The sequence below is a fragment of the Elephas maximus genome, chromosome 20, assembly GCF_024166365.1.
Source record: "Elephas maximus indicus isolate mEleMax1 chromosome 20, mEleMax1 primary haplotype, whole genome shotgun sequence".
Lineage (NCBI taxonomy): Eukaryota > Metazoa > Chordata > Mammalia > Proboscidea > Elephantidae > Elephas > Elephas maximus.
Window position 1 is genome coordinate 34,746,965 of NC_064838.1, and position 22,893 is coordinate 34,769,857.

Below are 22,893 nucleotides of genomic sequence, written 5' to 3' on the forward strand. Positions count from 1 at the left end.
GGAAGGGGCACGTGAGGGACCCCTGGATCCTGGCCAGCCCCTTCCCGGACCCTTCCCGCCCTTCGTTCTCAGGCAGGCCCCCATTTCACTGAAGAGACAACTGAGGCCCAAAGAGATGAAGGGTTCCAAATCAGCAGTTGATCAGTAGCAGAGTAGGATTCGAACCCAGGGCTGTCTGATGCCAGAGGCAGACCAGTTTCACTCTGTTGCCTCGCGGATTTTCTTTCAGATCATTCTGGGTGCTCCCTTAAGGCTCCTCGGGCTCCGTCTCCTCTCCCTTCGGTGCCCAGAAAAGAATTAGACCCGCGGAAGGGCTAGAAAGACTAGGGGGGTGGGGGAGAGGCATTCTTTTAGTAGGGAAAGGGCCCGGCAAGAGAAGGCAATGAAGAGGGTCGAGGCAGCCGTAGGGTGGGAGCTCCCTCCAAACCCCATTTGACAGGTGGAAAAATTGAGACCTGAGGTTCCTCACTACCCCTCTGAGTGGTGTGGTGTCTTGAGGTTGGAGGTGGGGGGTGGGAGGGGAAAGGGGTGTGGCAAATCAAGAGAAAGCCGGCCAAAGAGAACCTAAGTGCCACGTGACTATGTGCAGGCGCCAGGGACAGATGGCTGGGAGCCAGGGTGAGGAAGAGGGGGGCGCCAAGCTAGCTCCTGGGGCGGCGGGCAGGGAGCCAAGGGACTTGACCCACGTCAGCTTTCGAAAGGCCTTCCCTGGGAAGAAATGCAGCAGTGGGGGGGGGGGGGGGCGGGGGAGCAGCTCCTCGCAGGATTGGCGGTGGGGGTGGACTGCCAGCTGGAGGCGCTGCTGCGGACCCCCACTCCACCTCCCTCGACCTCCCAGTACCACTACCCACCCCAGAATTACTGTGCTTTCCAGTTGGAGATGACAAGAAGACAATGCTTACCCCAACTCGTTTTCCCTCCCTATCACTGGGACTGTGTGAGAAGTTGGTCAATTTATTATGCCCATTTTACAGATGAGAGGAGGACAGCTGAGGCTGGTAGAGGGCTTTAGAGTCCCACTGGCTAGAGTTACCGTTTACCTCTCTGAGCCTCATTTCTTTATCTGAAATATTGATGCCTGCCTCATAGAATTCTCCTGAGAATTATATAAGTTTATGGATGTGAAGTGCCTGAAACACAGTAGGAGCATAAAACATAAGAGCTAGAGAGGCTCAGGGAAGGGACCTGATTTGGCCAGGGACAGAAAATGCAGGGATAATTTCCCTCCCCTACATCTCAGTATATCAGACTCCAAACGACTGAAGGGCAGTTTCCCTTTTCCAAATCTTATTACTTCAACTTCCCAACCCACACACAAAAAAATATACCTCAGGCCCAAGGCTGAATTCATACTCTCGCCTCCACCTACCCAGCATACCCACCAAGCTGGGGGTTGTTTTATAATAAATTCCTGCTTATCTCACTGACAACATTCTCAAGATTAAGATGGTCTCAGCCCTTCTGAGGACATATACAACTTTATGCTATTTTTTTTAGAACAATCTATTTTATTTTGTTGCTATTGTTATTGTTGAGAAAATATACAGCAGAACATAATCAATTCAACAATTTCTACATGTACAATTCATTGACATTGATTACATTCTTCACGTTGTACAACCATTCTGACTCTCCTTTTCCAGATTGGTCCTCCCCATTAACTAGAAATATCTAATATTTCAAGTTGCTGATGTTAACTTGATCCCATATAAACAGTTCTTTAAAAGGGCACAGTGCTTGAGGCAGACATTCTTTACTAATTCAGCTAAATTATTGTTTGGTTTAAAGAAGGCTTCAGGGGGTGTTTTTGGAATAAGGTTTAAAGATTATTTCAGGGCAACAGTTTCAGGGGTTCATCCAGCCTCAACTGCTCCAGAAAGTCTGAATTCCATGAGAATTCCAAATTCTCTTTCATATTTTCCGCCTTTTGATCAGGATTCTTCTGTAGAATCTTTATTCAAAATGTTCAGTAATGGTAGTTGAGCACCATCCAGCTCTTCTGGTCTCACGGCAAAGGAGGCAGTTGTTCATGGAGTAAATTGGTCACATTATGCTCTGTTTTACCTTCTGTCTGCTTTTGAGCATGTCTAAGGGCTCGTATGTTTTCTTTTTTAACAAATAAACACATTCTGTCTTTATTTTAATGTTCTGTCAAACAAATAAATGGTCATTATAGGAAAATCACATAAAGTATTAAAACACACATAGACCATCCTTGCCATTGCCAGATTCTTTTCATTTGCCAAGTGACAGAAGCCCAACCTACGCCAGCTTCACCAAAAAGGAACCTATGGCTCACATAGCTGGCAGAAGATTGAAGGGAAAACACCACGGCCCAGGGTCTTAGGTACTGGAACTGGGGATGTAGCACTCATGGGATTTGCTTTCTCTCATCTCTCCTTGTCTCAATTTCTGTTTGCACGTTGGCCTCCTTTCCTCTGCAGAATGATCTTCTCTAATTGGCAGAAAGTGTGGCCCCAGCTTTCCAACTAAACCCAGCAGGAGAGTTATACGCAGTTTTTGTATATCGGTCTCAGGGAAGGACTCTGATTGGTTCTGCTTTAGTGACATGCCTACCCCATAGCCCCCATAACTGTTGCCAAGGGGATGAAGTACCAGGTTGGGCAAGTTATTGTGATGGGCAGCCATACCAGAGTCACAAAGATAAAGTAAGGGCAGCTCACCCAAAGGAAATAGGGTGCTACGCAGGCAGGCAAGAAGAACAACCAGAGATAGACAGTGTTAACATTTTTGCTACAGATTCTGCCAGACTTCTTTGGATGCATATACATATATACACTTCCTCCTGCAGCCCCCAACCCCAATGAACATAGGTCAAGGTACAAATCAAAAGTCAGTCAGGGAAAGTCAGTTATATGTAGGAAAAAAAGGGATAACCCTCTCCTCTCTCCTGTTATTAAAAAGAGAACAAAAGAGCTCAGGCATATCCATCCATTCTTATACCTGACAGGAGTGAATGGTTTTCTAAGATTAGAGAACATAGAAGAAATCACAAAGGAAAAGATGGACAGGTTTATTGTCAAAACATAAAATTCTGTAACTTCTGTTGCTGGAAAAAAAAAACTTGTTATGGATTGAATTGAGGCCCGCCAAAATAAGTGTTATAAATCCTAACCCCTCTGCTTGTAAAGAAGCCCTGGTCGTGCAAGGTTAAGCGTTAGGCCGCTAACCAAAAGGTTGGCAGTTCAAATCCACCAGCCGCTCCTTGGAAACCTTATGGGGCGGTTCTACTCTGTCCTATAGGGTCACTATGAGTCTGAATTGACTGGATGGCAATGGATTTATACTTTTGAATGTAATCCCCTTTGGGAATAGGGTCTTCTTTGTTATGTTAATGAGTCCATAACAGTATAGGGTATATTTTAACCACTCGCCTTTGAGGTAGAAACAAGCAGATTAGACACAGAGAAGCAAGCAGAGATGGGCGAAGATAAATGCCATGCCCAGGAAGATGGCTAAGGAACTAATAAGAAACAGAAGCTGAAAAGAGACAAGGACCTTCCCCCAGAGACGACACAGAGAGAAAGCCTTCTTCTAGAGTCGGCCCGCTGAATTCAGACTTCTAGCTTTCTAAACTGTGAGAAGATAAACTTGTTCGTTAAAGCCACCCACTTGTGCTATTTCTGTTATAGCAACACTAAATAATGAAGACAGAATTACCCTACTCCAAAATCATAACCAACATTAAAAGGCAAACTTCAGGCTGGGGAAATGTTTATAGACAGTGAGTTAACAATTTTATTATATGGAAAACACATACAAATTGATAAGAAACAGACTAAGAACCCAATAAACAGTCAAAGGACACAGATGATTCATGAAAGAAGAAACACAGTAATCATGGACATTTTTTTTGGCTCACTAGTAATCAAAGAAATACACATCAAAAGAAGAGGTTATTTGTAGCCTCTTAAATTTGAAGCTTAAAAAACTGTTAACACGAAAAGCCAGTGTTGGTGTGAGGAATAAGCATTCCTACGTTTCTGATAGGAAAATGACTTGCTAGAAATCTTGTGGAAAGCAATTTGACATTATGCATCAAAGGCTAAAAAAATCTAGACCTTTTGACCTGGGATTTACTCTTCCTGGGAATCTATTTCAGGGAAACAATGCTAAATTAGGACAAAGTTATAGCTCCAAGATGTTTAAAGAAATATTTTTATAACAGCAAAATTTAGAAAAAATCATCAAGAAAGGAATATTAAAAAACATAAGTTACACTTACCAGATGAACTATTTCAAAACCTGTAAATTGATGGCAATGCAGCCTATGTAATAAAAGAGAAAAACGCTTATAAGGTAAAGCAGATAGAATACAAATATGCATATGCAGTGTGAGAATTCCAGTGTAATATGCTAACCACAAATTTATTTTTTATACCAAAAAAAGTGGTGGGAAACACCATAAATGTTAACAATGGTCAGAAAAGTATCAGATCTGTCATTGTTTCTTTTACTTCTCTAAGTCTGTATTCTCCAAATTTTCTTTGCTTAATGTTACTGACTTCATAATTTTAAAAAAGTTATGCCAAAAGATGATGGGTGTATACCAACTTGGTGTTCAATTATTTAAATTTATTAAAAGAAAAAAAAAAAGAATGGATCTAAACCGTGTATCCATCACATCTTTTCTCTCCTTCTATTGAAACAGTGACCAAAGCAAACCAAACCTGTTGCTGTCAAGTTGATTTTGACTCATAATGGCCCTTTAAGACAGAGTAGAACTGCCCCATAAGGTTTCCAAGGAATGACTGGTGGATTCAAACTGGAATAGCAGCTGAGCTCTTAATCACTGAGGCACATTAAAAGAAATTTTGGAGTCAGACAGACCTGGGTTCAAATCACAGCTCCACCCTTACCAGCTGTGGGATCTTGGGCAAGTCATTTCACTGCGCCAAGCCTCAATTTCCTCACTTATAACATGGCATAGTCATGCGAACATTGCAAGGTTATTTTGAGATCTTAGAAAGTGCCTTTCACCCAGGAGAGCTAGTTCCTTTGTTGTCACTTGGGGCCTTAGCACTTACCTGGCACATAGTAGGTGCTCAGTAAAGAATGAGACAGAAGGGCTAGCTCCCGTTTGCTGTTCTGGACATCAGCTACCCTAAAAAAAACCAAAAAACAAAAAACCCACTGCTATCAAGTTGATTCTGACTCATAGTGACTGTATAGGACAGAACAGAACTGCCCCATTGGGTTTCCAAGGCTGGAGGCCTGGTAGCACGGTGGTTAAGAGCTTGGCTGCTAACCATGAGGTCAGCAGTTTGAATCCACCAGCTGGAGACCCTACAGGGCAGTTCTACTCTGTCCTATAGGGTAGCTACAAGTCGGAATTGACTCAACGGCAATGAGTTTGGTTTTTCCAATCTTTATGGAACTTCCACACCTTTCTCCCGTGTATTGGCTGGTGGGTTTGAACCAAGGGCATTTTGGTTGGCAGCCGAGTGCTTAACCACTGCGTCACCAGGGTGCCCTCAGCTGTCCTAGGACAGCTGTTTTCCAAATGATCATTTCTTCTTCCATTCTTGAAGCCACACATGTTCTATTCAAGCTCCAAATTTCGGGTTTGCTTTCTGCCCTGTGGTTCCTACCGCTACCTGTCACCCCATTAGGAGTACCCAGCTTAGGAGACTAAGGATCCCTCCAGTACTTACTAAGTCTCACTGATTTCTCTGGGCTAAAACAGGCCTGTTGTGGGGCAAGGATTCTAGTGTTTTTCCTCTGATCCTCAACCCACAATGCCTGTAATTTTGTGTGTGGTGGTCTGGCAGGCCCAGAGAGGACAGGACCTCTAGAGCCTGAGAACTGGCTTACAAAACTGGCTCGCCACCCGTTATCTGATGTGCCCTTCCCCTTTCTGAGTCCCAGTTTCCTCATCTGTAAAATAAGGCTAATAGCAGTACCTGCTTGACATAGGCTTGCTGAGAGATAGAAATGAGATAATACTTGCAAAGTGCTGGGCACCACTCTAGCTTGCAAAATCATCCTTGCAGAGTCGTGTTTTAACAAAACATCCTGACCTTTTATCAAAGGTTGTACAGTGAAACCCGTGAAAGCTGGAATTCAATGGACTGCTTTGTTTCTAGAGTCTCACAAGTTTTCCATCTTTGGCAGGGTGCAGTCTTACATTTTTTCTATTGCTCATTTTAGTGGAAAATATTTGAGTTTTCCTTCTCTGGCAGGTTTCCGCCTTCTACAGGTTCTGGCTTTCACAGGTTTTGCTCTATTAAGAGGTTACCACGTGAAACTCAAATCTTCATTTACTGTCATATTTATGGAGAATATTTTCTGATGTATGACTCCAGTTTCCAAAAGAGACATTGTTAGAATTTTTGTCAGGAAAACCAAGAAATGCCCTTTCCTCTGATATCAAAAGGTCTAAGGCTGATCTCGCCTTGTTTTCATTTTTGCCTGGGCTTCCAGGAAGCCTAAAGCTAAATCTGATTCTTAATGATAGCAGCTCCATTAAGCCTAAAGGGGTTAACTTTATATTTGCGTTTTATGAAACTCATTGTAAATATCCATGATCATAAGCCATCTCAAATACTTCTGGGATATAGAAGAAGAAAGAAAAAAAAGAGGAAGGGAAAAAAGGAGGAAAGAAGGGAAAGAGGGAGGGAAAGAGAAAAGGAAGAAAGGAAGGAGGCAGGCAATCGAGCAGGTAAAGTTTGAAAACAGTGTTTTGCATGCCATGTGCCACCTGTATCAGCTAGGATATAGATCTGGCTTCTCTAAAAGAGACTCAAATGTGACTTAAATAAAAATAGAAGTATATAATAATCTGGCCATAAGCAGTCCCAAGTTGGTATGACTACATGGTAAGAGAGACACTGGATTCTTAGATCTTGTTGCTCTGCTGTTCCTATGGTGTTATCTTCGACCCATGTTTCAAGATGGCTTTCTACCATGTGTGCATCTCAGCCAGGAGAAAGTGGGGACATGGAGGGCATACCTCTTGGGACTCATGACCTTCTAGTTACACACATCTGATCTACTCACACTTGATGGCCAAACATTAGTCACATGGTCATACCTAACTGCAAGAGAAGCTGAGTGTTCAACTAAAAATCAGGGGTTCTGTTACTACAGAGGAGCCCTGGTGGCGCAGTGGTTAAGAGCTCAGCTCCTAACCAAAAGGTCTGCGGTTCGAACCTAGCCAGAGACTCCACAGAGGAAAAGACCTGGAAATCTGCTTCTGTAAAGATTACACACCCATGGGGCAGTTCTATTCTGTCCTATGGGGCACTATGAGTCAGAATCGACTTAACGGAAATGGATTTATTACTGTAGAAGGAAAGGAGAACAGATTTTGGAAGACATCACCAGTTTCCGTCACATCCATCATCTCAGATGTTTTTCTTTGCACATGAATATGCTCCTGTCTAGCCTGACTTCACTCTCGCTTCCTCTAATCACTCCAGCCTCCAAGCTGCTATCAGAGTACTTTCTGATATAGAGTACAGTTATGGCATTCCCCTGCCCACAAACCATCTCTGGCTCTCTACTACCTAGAAAAGTGGTTCTCAAACTCTCAGGTGCATAGGGAAGAGCTGGGCCCTACCCTTAGAGTTTCTGATTCAGTAGGTCTGGAGCCTGAGAATTTGCATTTCTATCAAGTTTCCAGGTGATGCTGGTCCCCGGGACCACACTTTGAGAACAAGTGACCTACGGAATAAAGTCCATGCTCCTTAACCTGCTATTCAAATCCTGTCCTGGTCTGGTCTCAACCTACTTTCTGGCTTCATCTCTCTTATCCTTCCCCTCCCCCTCCACACACTGAGGCCTTCAGTCACACTGAAGTTCTCACCTCTGTCTAAGCAGACCAGCTGTTCACACCTCTGTGCCGTGCTCTTCCTTTTGTCTGGAATGTCTTCTGCCTGGCAACTTCTTCTCTAAGCCCTACCTGAAAGCGTTTTCAACCCACTAAGTTGTTGCTAAGTCATTCTCCCTGCAGACGTACATTCCTCTATTATTGCTGTTACCGCCTTGTGTTGTGATTGTCTGCCCAGAGTCTCCTCATCTCTGGAGCCTTAGTCACTTCACTAGCTCTCAGCCATGGCAGCAGGGTCACTGAGTGAGGGAATGAAAGTACGAATTAGGAAATGGGGGTGAGAAAAAAAAAACCCGTTGCTGTCGATTCCAACTCATAGCGACCCTACAGGACAGAGTAGAACTGCCCCATGGAGTTTCCAAGGAGCACCTGGTGGATTCGAACTGCCGGCCTTTTAGTTAGCAACCATAATACCTAACCACTATGCCACCAGAGTTTCCAAAACAGAGGTGAGTAGATGCTTAATCTCTCGGCTGCTAACCAAAAGACTGGTGGTTCGAATCCTCCCAGCGGCTTTGTGAGATAAAGATTTGGGAATCTGCTACCATAAAGATTAAATTAAAAAAAAAAAATTTTTTTTTTTTTTTTTTTTAATTTAACCATAAAGATTACAGCCTAGAAAACCCTATGGGGCAGTTCTACTGTTGCATGGTGTTGCTATGAGTTGAAATCACCTCAGTGGCACCTAACAACAAAGATGGAATGAATAAGTGAAGGAGTGAATAAGTGATTGAAATAATGAGTAAAGAGAATAAATGATTTACAAATTAATACATGAACATGAGTTAGTAGAGGTCCTTTTATGCTTAGATCTCTCCATTGAGTCTTGAGCCCCAGGCCAGGACAGGAATTGATTTCCTGATCATGCTTCCACAGTTTCAAATGGCTTTTTTCTCAGCAGGAGTTAGCTGGGACTCAGTCCCCCAGAGTGTTTAAAGGCTGACAAGGGCTGGGGACACATGGTGGGTCAGCTTCCCATTCTCAGGGCTTAACCTCCCCAGTTCTTCCTGTTCTCACTCACCCTGGTGTTTCTGAAAGTCAGTTGTAAAGCATTTGAGACTCTGGAGAGACACTGTTATACATGGAGAATGCCTCTAGGGCAAAGTCACAAAAGGCTTTTTCACCAAACTAGTGATATGGCGTCAGGATGGTTTCAAATTAAACTGGACCCTTGAGATGCCGGAACTAGTCTCCTTCTCCTCACGGGGATCTCAGCTTCCAAAGAAACCCAGAAAGGAGGCCTTCTTTAGCTCTGGCAGGTACTAATATGGCCTTAGGTCAGAACTCTGTCCTACTCTGGTTGTCACCTATCAGGGATGGTGGGGCGGTGTCTGTTCCTGCACCAAGGCTATGTAGAGCCTCAGCAAGTATTACACCTCTTTGGGCTGCCTCAGCGTCCTCCTCTGCAAGGTGGGACTATTATAACTCACTTTGTAGGTGTGTGGCGAGGATCAGATAAATTACATGGGTAAAGGGTGTAACACAGTACCAGGCAGGTAGTAGGTATGCAGTATAGAGTAACTATAGTTCTTTGGACTGATCTTTGAAAGTCTCTTCCCTAATGAACCAGGCCCAAGCAATCTTCTAGGGTTCTTCTATTTATAATATCTACCTTCTTCCTCTCAAAATTCCACCTATTTTTGGGAGCTCAGCTCCCATCCCACCTCCTCCACAAAACTTTCAGAGTTCCTGGAACTCTACCAATGATGCCTACAGTACTTATGGTCTGGCCTAGTAAACCTGAAAGTGAGTGGCTATTAAAGAGCTGGGTATTTGCAAGCAGGACTGCTGTGTATGGCTGCACAGGCTGTGCACTGCCCAAGCCTAGGGAGTATCATTCATGACTGTGTACAGCCCCAATGAATTGTGTAATGAAGAGGCTCTGTCTGCAAGGCAAATGGCCTGACTTGGAACCCTAGCTCGACCACTTATCAATTGTATAACCAAGCAAGGTATATAATCTCCTAAACCTCAATTCATCTGTAAATGGAAATGTTATCGGTTCTGACCATGTGAGATGGTAGAGAGTAAGTAATTCAACAAGTTTAGAACAGTACCTGGTACACATCTAACATTTCCTGAGCACTTAACATCATTATTGTAACTGGTTTCTTATCATTTCACGTGTGGATGCCTTTTCTATAGAAGGCTGTAACAACCCAGGGACATAAGTCACTGAAAAATTGCAACAGCTGGGCCCTGCACCTAGTGGAAGGCAAAGCCTCACACTGTTCTCTCAGGATCCTACTCCATCCTTCTGTTTGCCCAAATCTGCTTTTATTAGTCAGACTTCAGTTATAAATAACAAAACTCCAAAGCAAACTGTTGCTGTTAGTTACCATTGAGTAGATTCTGACTCATGGTGACCCCACGTGTTACTGAGTAGAAGTGCTCCACAGTGTTTTTCTTTTTACTGTGCTTTAAGTCAAAGTTTACAAATCAAGTCAGTCTCTCATACAAAAATTTGTATACACCTTGCTATGTACTCCTAGTTGAATGAGCCAGCACATTCCTTCTCTCCACCCTGTATTCCTGTGTCCATTCAGCCAGCTTCTGTCCCCCTCTGCCTTCTCACCTCCCCCCCAGACAAAAGCTGTCCACACAGTCTCAAGTGTCTACTTCAGCCAAGAAACTCACTCACCAGTGTCCTTTTCATATAGTCCAGTCCAATCCCTGTCTGAAAGATTGGCTTTGGGAATGGTTCCAGTCTCGGGCTAACAGAAGATCAGGGGACCATGACCTCCAGGGTCCTTCTAGTCTCAGTCAGACCACTAAGTCTGGTGTTTTCACGAGAATTTGAGGTCGATAACCCACTGCTCTCCTGCTCCATCAGAGATTTTCTGTTGTGTTCCCTGTCAGGGCCATTATGGGTTGTAGCCAGACAGCATCTAGTTCTCCTGGTCTCAGGCTGACATAGTCTCTGATTTACATGGCCCTTTCTGTCTCTTGGGCTTATAATTGCCTTGTGTCTTTCGTGTTCTTCATTTTCCTTTGCTCCAGGTGGGTTGAGATGCATCTTAGATGGCTGCTTGCTAGTGTTTTAAACCCCAGACGCCATTCACCAAAGTGGGACACAGAGTATTTTCTTAACAGATTTTATTATGCCAATTGACCTAGTTGTCCCCTTAAACCATGGCCCCTAGACCCCTGCCCCTGCTAAACTGGCCGTCAAAGCGTTTGGTTTATTCAGGAAACTTCTTCGCTTTTGGTTTAGTCCAGTTGTGCTGACCTCTCCTGTATTGTATGCTCTTTCCATAGAGTTTTTTTGACTATAATATTATGGAAGTAGATTGCCAGGCCTTTTCTTCTACGGCACAAATGAATTGGTTCAAACCACCAACCTTTCGGTTAGCGGTTGAGTGCAAACTGCACCATCTAGGGAAGGACCTAAAGCAAACTAGCTGGAGCCAAAAGAAGCAACTGTGGGCTTGTGTAACTAGGAAGTCCAATAGGGGATGGCTAGCTTCAGGCATGGCTGGATCCAGGGGCTCCTGCTCTACCATTAGGACTCTGACTCCTTCTCCATCTCCTGGCTCTGCTTCTGAGTTGGCTTTATTCTCATGCAAGTTCTTTGAAGTGACAGGAAGGCAACTCACTGAGTGATCTGAGGTTACATTTTATGGCTTTTGATCCAAGACAAAGAGAAACACTCTCTCAGCACCCACAGAGCAAATTTCTTGGAAGACATATGACTGGTCCAGCTTGGGTCACATGCCCACTCCTTGGACCAATCATCATGGCTAGAGGGATGGGTACTGTGATTGACCAAGCTAAAGACATGTGTCCACCCTCATTTGACAGCCCCACAAGAGCCACATGGTATAGAGAAGGGGTAATTCTACAACAGAGAGGTGCTAGGCATACAAAAATGTTGGTTATCCTTACCATCCTTCTTCATGGCTCAGGTCATAGGTCACTTTCTCAGGGAATCTTCCCCTCCCCACTCCTGCATGGACCTCAACCTTTTCACATTTAATTGGTAATTATTTTGACTCTCTCATGCTAAGCTAGGAACAACTTCAGGCAGAAATGAGACCATTATCTATTTTTTGGTACCCCTCAAGCCTAGCTCCCTGTTCAGGATGGGGAAGGGGCATTGCTGGTAAACCACTCAGCATCCACTTCCCCCTTCCTATTCAAATTTTTGTGGGGTTCTACCCTCTCTCTCCATTGCCTTGGGCTTAGTAGGGTAGCAGACTCCACTCTGGCTAGTTAAAACCCATTAGAGTCATCCCTTGCCACAGTGATTGTTTTGGGAATGGGCATGTGACACGTAGTTTGGGCCACTGAGGCATAAGAGGGTCTGAGAAAGGGGCTTCTTGCTCTTCTGGGTGGCACAGGAAGCCATTTGGCTCCTGCCCTCTCTTGCTGGACAAGAATAAGGAAGTATTTGGCCTTGACTGCTGCTGGTTGCCACCCCACAGCTGGAAGGGAACCCACCTTAGGTGGACGCTGGCCCCATGAAGGGCAGTGTGGAGGCTCCTGAAGAACCTGGACTCGTGAGAACCTTTTAAGTCATTACATCGGCCAACCCTGAAGGCCACCTTGCCCCAGAGCATGGCCAAATCCCTGAGCCAACAATTTCCTTATTGTTAATCCACTCTGAGCCGGGGGTATTCTGTTACCTGCAGCCACGAGTATCCTCAGAAAAAGATGCTCAGAAAGTTCTCCCTGAATTAATGACATGGGCGAGTGGCCACAGGCTGAGAGCAACCAGGCGTCCCCTCATGAACCTTTGCCACCCACACTGGTTCCTTTCTACCCCACAATACCCTACAATAACAGAACTCAAAGACTCTGGGTAGTTTTTTAAAAACCACAGCAGTCACTTTAACCTTAAGTTTGCACTTTACAAAACCACAAGGGAGAAGTCCATGAAGGGGAGAGGGGGGCGGGGAGTAGGGGAGTGGGACATGGTGAAGTGAAGAAGGGGGAAGAAGAAGCCCCAAAAAAGAAGGTCCCTCACCTGAGGGACCAAGCAGAGACCAGGACCCAAACCAGCCCAGCCCAGCCAGGCCTCCTGTGTCCTGGCTGTACAGAGCCAGGCCAAAAGATCTCAGGGAGGGGCCACAGTCCTCAGTTTCTAGAGAAACCATCCTCATTTGATAGGACAGCCACAGCTGTGACTCCTGGCAGCCCAAGGACGGAAGTGGGCCTCCCGCCCCTCCCTCCCTCAGGCCAGGCAGCAGACAGCCTGAGGTCAGGGTGAGGGCTACCCATCCAGCAGCTTCAGAATGCTCTCGCGCTCCTTCAGAGTCTTCCAGGCCTGATCCTTCTCCTTCTTGGTAGGAGTCCGCTTCTTCTGCCTGGCAGCCATGATCTTGCGGAAGGCATCCATGACTTCATTGTCTGCCATGCGGACCCGCTGCCTCAGCTCCTGACGGCTCACCTCCTCCTTGGCTAGCCTGTGGGGCCCAGCAGACCAGATGCCACGGTCAGCCCAGCTAGCTCCTTCCTCTTCCAAACTGAGCCCATCCACTACCCCATGCTGGCATCCTGTGGACCATTTCATACAATCATCACCAAGAAAGCAAAGTTACTACATCACACTTAATTATATGCCACTTTCTGTGTGCTAGGCACTATTTTGCACTCTTTAATATATTAGCTCAGTTAATCCTCAAAACAACCATATGAGGTAGATACTATTATTCCCGTTACCAATGAGGAAACCGAGGCTCGAGGAGGGTAGGTAACGCCTCAGGATCCCACGGCTAGTGAACACAAGATCTGAACCAAGGCAGGCAGGCTCCAAACTCTGTTTTTAAAGACCATTCTTTAAAAGGTGTCCAAGTGCCAGTAGAAGACATGCTGAGCAACCTAAGGGTGCAGGTAGCCCTGAGGTCTACACAAGGTGAGTGAAAATGCCAAATGAACCCCTTCTAAGTGGGATCTGACCTAGAAATTCCAAAGATGGTAGAGCTGGAAGGTCAGAGATGTAGTCCAATCTGTTTATATTCATAAGGGGAAGCTAATGCTCAGGGCAGGAGGTACCTTCCTTAAGACTCCACAGCTGCTCCATGGCAGGGCTGACAGCTGCAGTCTGGCCTTCTGATAAAAAACCAGTTGCTGCTGAGTCAATTCCAACTCATGGTGACCCCACGTATATCAGAGTAGAACCGTGCTCCATGGGGTTTTCAGTGGCTGATTTTTCAGAAGTAGACTGCCAGGACTTGAACCTTCAATCTTTCAGTTATCAGCAAGTGCAACAAGCATCTCTATCACCCAGGGACTCCTGGCCTTCTGATAGCCCTGAGCTATTTTCTTCACTGCACATTCCCCTTTTTTCTCTGCACACTCTTTTCTTTCTCTCCATCTCTGCCTCTTTCATCTGTATTTTCCTCTTCTTGCCCTTGAGAGGAAGTATGAACCAGAAAGAGGCTGTGGATTCAGCCCTGGGCTCAAGTCTCAGCTTGGCTGTTTATTGGCTCCATGACCTTCAGCAAAGCACTCCACTTCTCTGGGCTTTTATTTCCTCATCTTGTAAACAGGGAAAATACCACCTACCCTGTCTTGTTGAGATTAAATGACATGGTGTACAAAAAGTCCCTGGCATACATTAGGCACTCAGTATGCTTAAATACCTTAGCAGCTTGTCAGCAACTATGTCTCCTTTTAGTGGTGCGTGTCTTTATCAATCATCCACTTGTAGACTGCAAGTCCTATGCTCTACCTCTCTCCCTGGCCCCCGGCACAATGTCTGACTAAGAGACACTGGAGTTAGCCAAATGCATGAATGCGTCTTACCCTATTGGGACTCCATAAGGTTAAGACATAGCACCTGCTTGTCAGCAGCAAGAAGGCTTGGCTGGGTTGCTTCTCTATCCCCTAAACAAAAAGTACCTACTACCATGGTCCCTCCAAATGTCACCTCTACCCTTGTTGTGACCCATGCAGTGCTAGACGCATGATGGAGTAGATATAGAACTGATGACACTGCTACCGATTCCCTAAAGAACTGGTCCCAGAACACTGGTCAATTTCTGGTGCTGGGCCAATAAAAATCACAGATGTCTGACTAAATATTAATAGCTGGTAAACCTACTGCTTCAAATTTTCCATGTGCTTAAAATATTTTATAATAAGACGTCGGTGTGGAAATAAACTAAACGTGGAATAGTGCTGCAAATACAAATCACAGATGCCTGAGCCCTACCCTGAGAAATCAGAACCTGTTTGAGACTTATAACTGGTGGGGAGGTGCTTGGGCATCCATGTGTTTTTCAAGCCTTTCCAGATAATTGTGAAGCCCAGCCAGGTTTGGGAAGCCTATTATGAAGCCCTTGGCAGGTAATCAGCAGCGGCCAAGGCCTCCTCAGCCACCCCATGGAGCACGCATCACACTGACACTCACCTCAACAGGTCGTGCTTCTTGGTGCGGTTGTGGGCGCTGAGCGCCTTCAGCTCGGCCTGCCGTTTGCGCAGCTCAGCAAGGACCTCATCCTCAGAGTCCTCCGCTGGGCGGTCCTCTGACTCCAGAAGGCCCTGGGCAATCAGTTCCTCCTTGATGCGGCTCTCTAGGGACTTAGTATGCGGCACACTGCAGGGGAAGGCAGCCCCCTCAGCCTCTGGGCAATAGCCTCCTCAGCCCAAGGGCCAGCTCGGAGGGGGTCCACCTGAGAGGTTCCCAGGGTTTCCTAAGGTTAGTGAACACCCTCCTCTCTCTGTCGGCCCCCTCCCTCTATCTGGATATAAAAATAGAAAAAGACAGGCACATCTGGTCTTGTTTTTAAGCATGAATAACGTGTATCTATCGTCAAAATTTCAGAAACACAAAAAAATGTGTATCACAACCCAGAGAGAACAACTGTTATTTCATTAAATGCTATTGATATACGTATCTCAGGTTTTGTCGTATGTTCTTCCCAATTTCTTGTTATATATTATTTCAAGCTTTTTAATTATGTGCGTATGTTTAAGTATATTTTAAGTGAAAACAGAATTATATTGTCTGTACTGTGCTACAACTGACATTTCCTCCACCCAGCACTCTCTGTCTTTTCATGTCAATTAAGTAAATTACTCTAATATGATTAATGCAAGTTATTTCACCACGTGGTGTTAAAACAACTTGGCCAACCAAACCCTTTCCACTGTTTACATTACAAGCGGTGCTGCGATAAACAACCCCAGGTCAAGTCCGTGTAGTGGAAATGCTGGGCCAGAACTCCCATTTCAGACTTTACTGGGCTTCACCGAACTGCCCCCAGCTCTCTATTAGCGGGGACCTCCTCACATCGAGATGGACAGGAAGAGAAGACAGACGTGAGGGCTGGATTGTGGGGTATGGGTAGGACACCACTCACCTGAAGGGCTTGTTCTGATTACGGGGAGAGGTGCTAGCCCCGTCAGCCCCTGATTCTTTCCCAGACATGTCAGGAATAGGAGAATCTTCCATGGGGGAAATAATATTTTCCTGGAAGACCATCAAAAGGAGGTGGAGTAAAAAAAGAGGTGTAGCCTTTCCATTCTCCTGCTCATCTCTAACCTACATGGACAGTCTTCGCAAACCAGAAATATCGTTTTTTGTTTCCCATCCCACCTCCTCCAGGAAGTCTTCCCAAACTGATCTCAAACAGCTCTGACCATTCTAAAACTTTTTTTTCTGCATTTCCACAGAAAGAAGGAAGCACAGAAGAGTGATAACAATCAACAACAGTAATGAGAATAGCTAAGGGTTGTGAAGCATTTGCAAAACACCAGGCACTGCGTTAAGCATGGGGTTGCAGAGGGTGCTAGATGCCCAAACACCATTCTCTCCTTTCTTTCATAGTAGCTGGATTCATGGCTGCCCAGCTACACTGCATTTCCCAGCCTCCCCTGCGTTCACGGGAGTGGTCATGTGACAAATTCTCTCCAGTGGAAAGTGATCAGAAGAGACAAGAGCCACAGCCAGTCATAGCCCATAAAACTTGCCTCACACATTTCCATACTCTTTTTCTGTGGACTTGGAGTGGCATCCACGCCCAGCGTTACCCTGGAAGTCACATGTTTAAGACGGCAAAGCTATAATCAGCTGAGGCCCCTGTCTGATGAGAGTGGAACAGAGTCCTGCCCTGACCTCCTACCTCAAGCCAATCTGGAACATGTGCCCCAGACTGTTACATGAGAGAAAAATAGACTTCTGTTGTATTTGAGACAGAAGAGGAAACTGAGGCTCAGTGAAGTGAAGCGATGTATCTAAGGTCAGCCAGTGGGTACAAAGAAAGGTGCTCTGAACCTGGGGTTTGAATCCTGCCTCTACTAGCTGTGTGAACTCAAGCACACAGTTCCCTCCACTGTGCCTCAGTCTTCTAATATATAACATTGTCCTTGCTGCCACTGAGAGATGTGTGGAAAGCCCTTTGCACAGGGCTCAGCCCTTAGCCAACATGTAGTAAAAGTAACTGTGGAATAGTGGCTACCTTTGGGGAGGTTAGACTGGAAGGGCATGAGTGAAGGCTCTAGAATACTGGTGATGTTTCATTGTGTGATCTTAGGGTTGGTTATATAAGTGTGCTCATTTGTAAAAATTTGTGAAGCTGTACGATTATAATCTATGCATTTTTCTAAACACATGACATACTTTTACAAAGACTTTAAAAAAATTCTAACAGGAAGTAAACATGGTTCCTGTTTAGGCTGGGGTGCTCACCTCTACCAGGGCCTGCAGAAGACGCTGCGTCAGGGCGCCAAAGGGGCACCCATCTTCCGGCTGCTCATGCTGGGCCTCAGATTTCTTCAGCAGGGCATCCACATCTGGGGCAGGCAGAGAAGTGGAGGGCATGTGGGCTGAAGTTCTGGGAATCAGCACATACGGCCCTCAAGTCCTGGCCTGGGGTGGGCAGGGAGGTGAGGGGCCTACCTTTAGTGTCCAATTCAGACAGTGGCCCCATAAGGCCTTTCTTCTTGTCAGCCACAGCCGCCGCCCGGGCACCATCCTTCTGCTCCTCCAGCAGGTCCTCCTGTGCCCAGCGCTGGGAGTAGTGCTTTCCTAGGGGTGGGATCTGTGGGGAGACCCACCCAGCCCCAAGGGGTAGACACTGGCCAGCCATGCCTGGGGTGTGTGGGGGCTCTCAGTGCACTTGGGCATTGCCAGTAAGCTCTTCATTCATTCATTGCCTCATTCATTCGTTTCCCCAGTACCTAGCCCAGAGCTGGGGCCTGTGTCAGATATAAGTAAGAAGAGATGAGGAAGATAAAATCTGTACACTCACAGAACAGTATACATACATGGATTGTCCCTGGTCACAGCCGTGGCTTCTAGAAAGGAGAGCCAGGGGCCTTAGGGTGAGGGGTGAGAGAAAATTGCCATCTGTATTGTTTGAACTTATTACTGCCTATATGGACTGCTTTATCAAGTAGATTTTTTAAAAAACCATTCAGATAATCAGTAAGAGATAATTAACGTGCTGTGGCGGCACAAAAGAGAGACCAACTTGCCGCTGCAAACCCTGAAAAAGCGTTCTGGTAAGATCCGGGCCTTGAGGGTGAGTCAGTCTGTCAAGTGGGGAAGAGCACGTGTAGAGACCCAGAGCCCTGAAGGCCCGTGTGAGCCTGGAGCCAGGGCAAGGTGCTTGGGGAGGTGGTGAACGCAGCCACAGAGAAGGGTGTAGCTGAGGAACAAAGATTGGGGCTGGGGCTGGGCTGCCAAGGATGAGACACTTGGACTTCACCCTGTGGGTAGTGGGAGCCAGGGGAGGCCTGGCAGCAGGGCTGGGTCATGAGCACATCCCATCATGACAGGTGACCTATAGGAGCCCCCCCGCAACTTCTCTGTATTTTCCACGTTTTATTTAGCGAAACGTGCCTTATTCTCATCACAAAAAATAAACCCTTATACCTATACAAAGAAAAAAAAAGCCCCTGGAAGCCTAAAAGTAGGGATGGTGTTAGGAGGCTGTATGGGTAAAAGCTGATGAAGGCTTGAACCAAACAGAAGGGAAGAGGATGAGGGCACAAAGGAGGACTCCACTGATGTAGACACTGCAGGAGGTGGAGACCACTTGGGTGGGGCTGAGGGGAGGCGTGCACAAGGAAAAAGTCAAGGTCGAGCATGGAGTCTGGATGGGTTTAGGGACAGAGGCTGGGCAGGGCTGGACAAGGAAAGTGATACATGTCTTTGATGTCTGATCTCTGACGCGTCTCTCACGCACCCTTGCTCTCTACCATGTCTACTGAGGTCCAGGGCTGCTACCTTGTAATGTTCAGCCTCATCTTCTGGGGGTTTCAGTAGCTCCTCTAGCGTGCGCACCTCCTCACTGGTGATATCTGCACAGTAGGGCTCCACTGAAGCCCAGAACCTGCGGAGAAAAGCAGATCCTGAATGGGCACTTCCTGCCCTATCAGCCTCAGCCCTGGACCCCTCCACTCCCAGAATCCTGAGGTCCCGTCTATGTCCTCCGGTCCAGAACCTGTTCGGGGCGTCATTCTTGGGGATCCGTGGCACGTCGATGGGGTCATCAGTGAATTCATATTCCTGGATCTTGGGCTGAAGATTTTTTGATTTGGGCCGCCCAGGGCCAGGGCCTGGCCCATGTCCCACCTTCCCTTCCAGTTTCTGCTTCTTGGGCTTTCCATGTTTGGGAGGAGCGCCAAGTTCATGGTCTCGACCTAGCTTCGGGAATCGTCGATCACCTTTCTTATCCTGCCAGTCTGTGAGGATCTGAAATTCACAGAGACTTATCACTCAGGGGGAGATGGAAAGACAAAGGACATTTTCCCTAATAAATAAACTAGGATCTAGAAACCAATAAGGCTTCCAAGTCTTTCCACCATCCTCCTACTCATCCTTCACGATCCAATTTCATTTCTCTGCCCTTGTCTCACAGGACTTTATTCACATACTTATTGTTCCATTCACTTGTTTAGCTCTATTCTGACTCCTCTCTGCCTCACCCAAGCAAGGCACATCATGTTTAGTAAAGGAGTCAAATAAATGTTCACGTCCCAGGACATGTTAACCCTGGGGAAGTATTCTGGTGGTAACTTTTTGGCGAAGGCAAGCAAGTCTCCCAGCAACCTTTTATTTCAAACGTCACCACAGCTGGGAAGTGTTCATCATACCAGTCACTCAACTTCTTAGATGATCAAATATAACTCTGTGCCACAGCCCTGCTCAAAATCTATCATGGATTCCCAAGGGCCACAAGTTACATCTATATATCCTGTGAGGCCCAGTGGAAATGGCATCCCCCTCCTTTGTGAGACTGGTGCTTCAGACCTCCACTGCAGACCCAAACATGTTGCTTGGTCATACTGGAATATGGCACACCCTCTCACTTCAGCTAGATTATAAACTACTAGAGACTGGAAGCTCATCTTCACTATCTCCATTGCCCAGGATCTGGCATGGTGCCTGGGACATAGGACTTGAGAGACATTTATATAGTGAATAAAAATAATCAAAGTAGAGTCAATAAATAACACTTGAAATGCTTCCTAAGTGTTAGACATAGAGCTGAGTCCTTGCAAGAATTCTTTTTATCCTCACTAAAAAAAAAAAAATTTTTTTTTTTTTTTTTAATGCTCTTAGGTAGGTCCTGTTACTGAGCCCATTTTGCAGACGGGGAAATGGATGCTCAGCAGAAACGTGAGGTAACTTTTTGAAGGTCACATAACTAGGAAGCAACAACAGTAGCAAGAGCTCAGTCCAGGATTCAAATCCAGATCTCCCTGCTCCGGTTCTCCTAGTATCCCTAACTACAACACGTTATCTGGTACGTGTCTGACCTCCCCCACCCTTTAACTGGCGAGTTGCCTGAGGACCAGAATTGTCTTAATTACTCCTTTAATTATTAGCACATGACTCAAAACGAGAAAAAAACTCATTGCCCTGGAGTGGATTCCCTCTCACAGGGACCCTACAGGACCAAGTAAAACTGTCCCTTAGGGTTGCCAAGGCTGTAAATCTTTAGGGAAGCAGATTGCCACATCTTTCTCCCTAGGAGTGGCTGGTGGGCTCGACCTGCTGATCTTTCAGTTAGCAACCGAGTGCTTTAACCACAGCACTACAAGGGCTCCTTCAGCTCATAATGGGGGGTAAATAAATGCTTAAACAAAAAACCAAACCCATTACCACCGAGTCGATTTTGACTCATAGCAACCCTATAGGACAGAGTAGAACTGCCTCGTAGACTTTCCAAGAAGTGTCTGGTAGATTCGAACTGCCAACTCCTTGGTTAGCAGCCGTAGCACTTAACCACTATGCCACCAGAGTTTCCAATAAATGCTTAGTGAATTATAAATCTTGCAAGTTATGAGGATCACGCACAATCTTGCAGATACAATACGCATGAATGTGCATGATCTTCATAAACTGCAAAACCTGTAATTCACTAAGCTTTTACCTTACCCCCACGTCCCATCCTTCTACCTCCCAACCCCCAACGTGCTGGGTCCTGTATTAGTCTACACACCCCCATAAGGCCCTGTACCCCAAGCCCCAGCAGGTGGAGCTAACTCAATGTCCCATCCTGCTATCTTGTCACAGTCCACCCCTGGCAATCCCCCCGCTCCATGACAAGGTCCAGCAGGTGGGGTATCACCTGGGTTTCTGCCTCCAGCACCCGTAGGCGCCGGCTCGCAGAGGAGAGCAGAGTCTCAAGCTCCAGCTGCAGGGTGTCCAGTTCCTCAATGCCAATGCCATCATCCTCGGAGCGGGCCAGCACTGCCGTGTAGCGGGGACAGACCTTCAGGTGGTCCACAGACTTGAAGTCATGGAACTGCAAGGGGCAGTCCTTCAGCTCACTCATGGCCCAGGATACGGAGCCCTGTGTAGCTGGAGAGTAAAGATTGACGAGGGACAAACTGTCACGAGAAAAGCCCAAGGGCTCCTTCCACTAGAGAGAGCTTCAACAAGGAAGTCAGATTTCAGTACCTTCTGACAATGCTGGTGGCTCAGCTCCTACTCACAGAGTACCCACTGTGTACCAAACTAGGTGCAGAGTACTTATAGGCTTATCTTGTGGAATTCATCACCCAACCCCAGGAGCAACAACCATTGTCATCTCTGTTCTACAGACAAGGAAACTGAGACTCTGTAAGGGTGGGCACAGGCCTAAGCTTACAGAAATGCAGTTTGAACCCAGGAAGTCTCATGTCTGTGGCCCTAATCACAACAATACAATGTACCCTGTTTTCCTGACACTGTTCCTTTTTGTCTCATCTCTCCTGGTTTCCAAGCATCTCATTTTTACAAAGTTTTCTGTGCTTCCCATGCTCTCCGTTGCCCACCTCCCCTTACCCAATTCTCTTTATCTATGTCCCTGATAGTGTCAGGAATGTGCGCTGGGTACCCAAGCAGCCCTGAGTTCAAGCTCAGCTTTTACCATTCTCTGCTTGTGGCCCTGAACATGTTATTTAATCTTTTTCCATCCGTAAAATGGGGACAAAAGAAGACAAGTCTATTTGTCTCTCTGAATCAGTTTCCCAGTCTGTAAAATGGGGATAACAACAGTACATACCTCCCTGGGATGTTCTGAGGATTAAGAGATGAGGCCCGTCAAGAGCTCAGCTCAGTGCCTGGCACAGAAAAAGTGGGACTGTTATAATGACTGGCTTCACCCATGGGTCGCCCCGTGCCCGCCCTCTAGGTACCCTCTAACGCGGCCCCCGCCCCCTCTACCTCCTCACTGCTGCCTCCTACGGCCCGGGGCCGCGGGAGGGGGAGAGGAGTTCCGGTCGGTGGGAGCAACCGCCCCGGAACTGGCGATGGGCGGGCCCCCTGCAGTTCGCCCGGGGGCGGGGAGACGGCTCGGGCAATCCCACTGTGGCTCCAAGAGGGGGTGCAGACCGCCAGCAAGGCCACTGCGGGTGGAATGGTACCCTTAGGGCGTACCCTAGAAAGCCTGGGGCTAGGGGCGGGGCTCAGCGGCCGGGATCTCGGCGCCAGGCGGCAGTTAGTCCCGGGGGCTGCAGGTAGGAGGAGCCGGGAGAAAGGATAGGGGCGCAGAACCGGAAGGAACGAAAGGATTCACCTCCTCACCCTGTCCTAATATGGTGCCCAACCTGAGACTGGGATGTACCATTGCATAACTATAGGAAGAGATTGTGGCTAAGGC

The 22,893-nt window shown here is 46.6% G+C and overlaps 1 protein-coding gene across 6 annotated transcripts; it reads right to left on the minus strand.

The window, feature by feature from the left end:
• Positions 1-1,523: 1,523 nt before the first annotated feature.
• On the minus strand, positions 1,524-22,792 carry TADA3 (transcriptional adaptor 3). Of its 6 annotated transcripts, XM_049862286.1 has the most exons (12): positions 22,458-22,661; positions 22,297-22,354; positions 21,379-21,611; positions 19,246-19,496; positions 19,029-19,134; positions 17,697-17,838; positions 17,487-17,590; positions 16,159-16,268; positions 15,207-15,392; positions 5,049-5,125; positions 4,247-4,289; positions 1,524-2,148 (listed from the first exon to the last, which is right to left on the minus strand). In XM_049862286.1, exons 3-11 carry the CDS (start codon positions 21,583-21,585, stop codon positions 4,255-4,257), a joined length of 1,218 nt encoding a protein of 405 aa, XP_049718243.1. In that variant the 5' UTR covers positions 21,586-21,611; positions 22,297-22,354; positions 22,458-22,661; the 3' UTR covers positions 1,524-2,148; positions 4,247-4,254. The 6 variants fall into 6 exon arrangements, with proteins under 6 accessions (XP_049718243.1, XP_049718241.1, XP_049718240.1 ...); XM_049862284.1 differs by lacking the exons at positions 1,524-2,148; positions 4,247-4,289; positions 5,049-5,125 and adding exons at positions 12,655-13,257; positions 21,711-21,847; XM_049862283.1 differs by lacking the exons at positions 1,524-2,148; positions 4,247-4,289; positions 5,049-5,125; positions 22,458-22,661 and adding exons at positions 12,655-13,257; positions 22,671-22,792.
• Between the last annotated feature and the right edge of the window lie 101 nt (positions 22,793-22,893).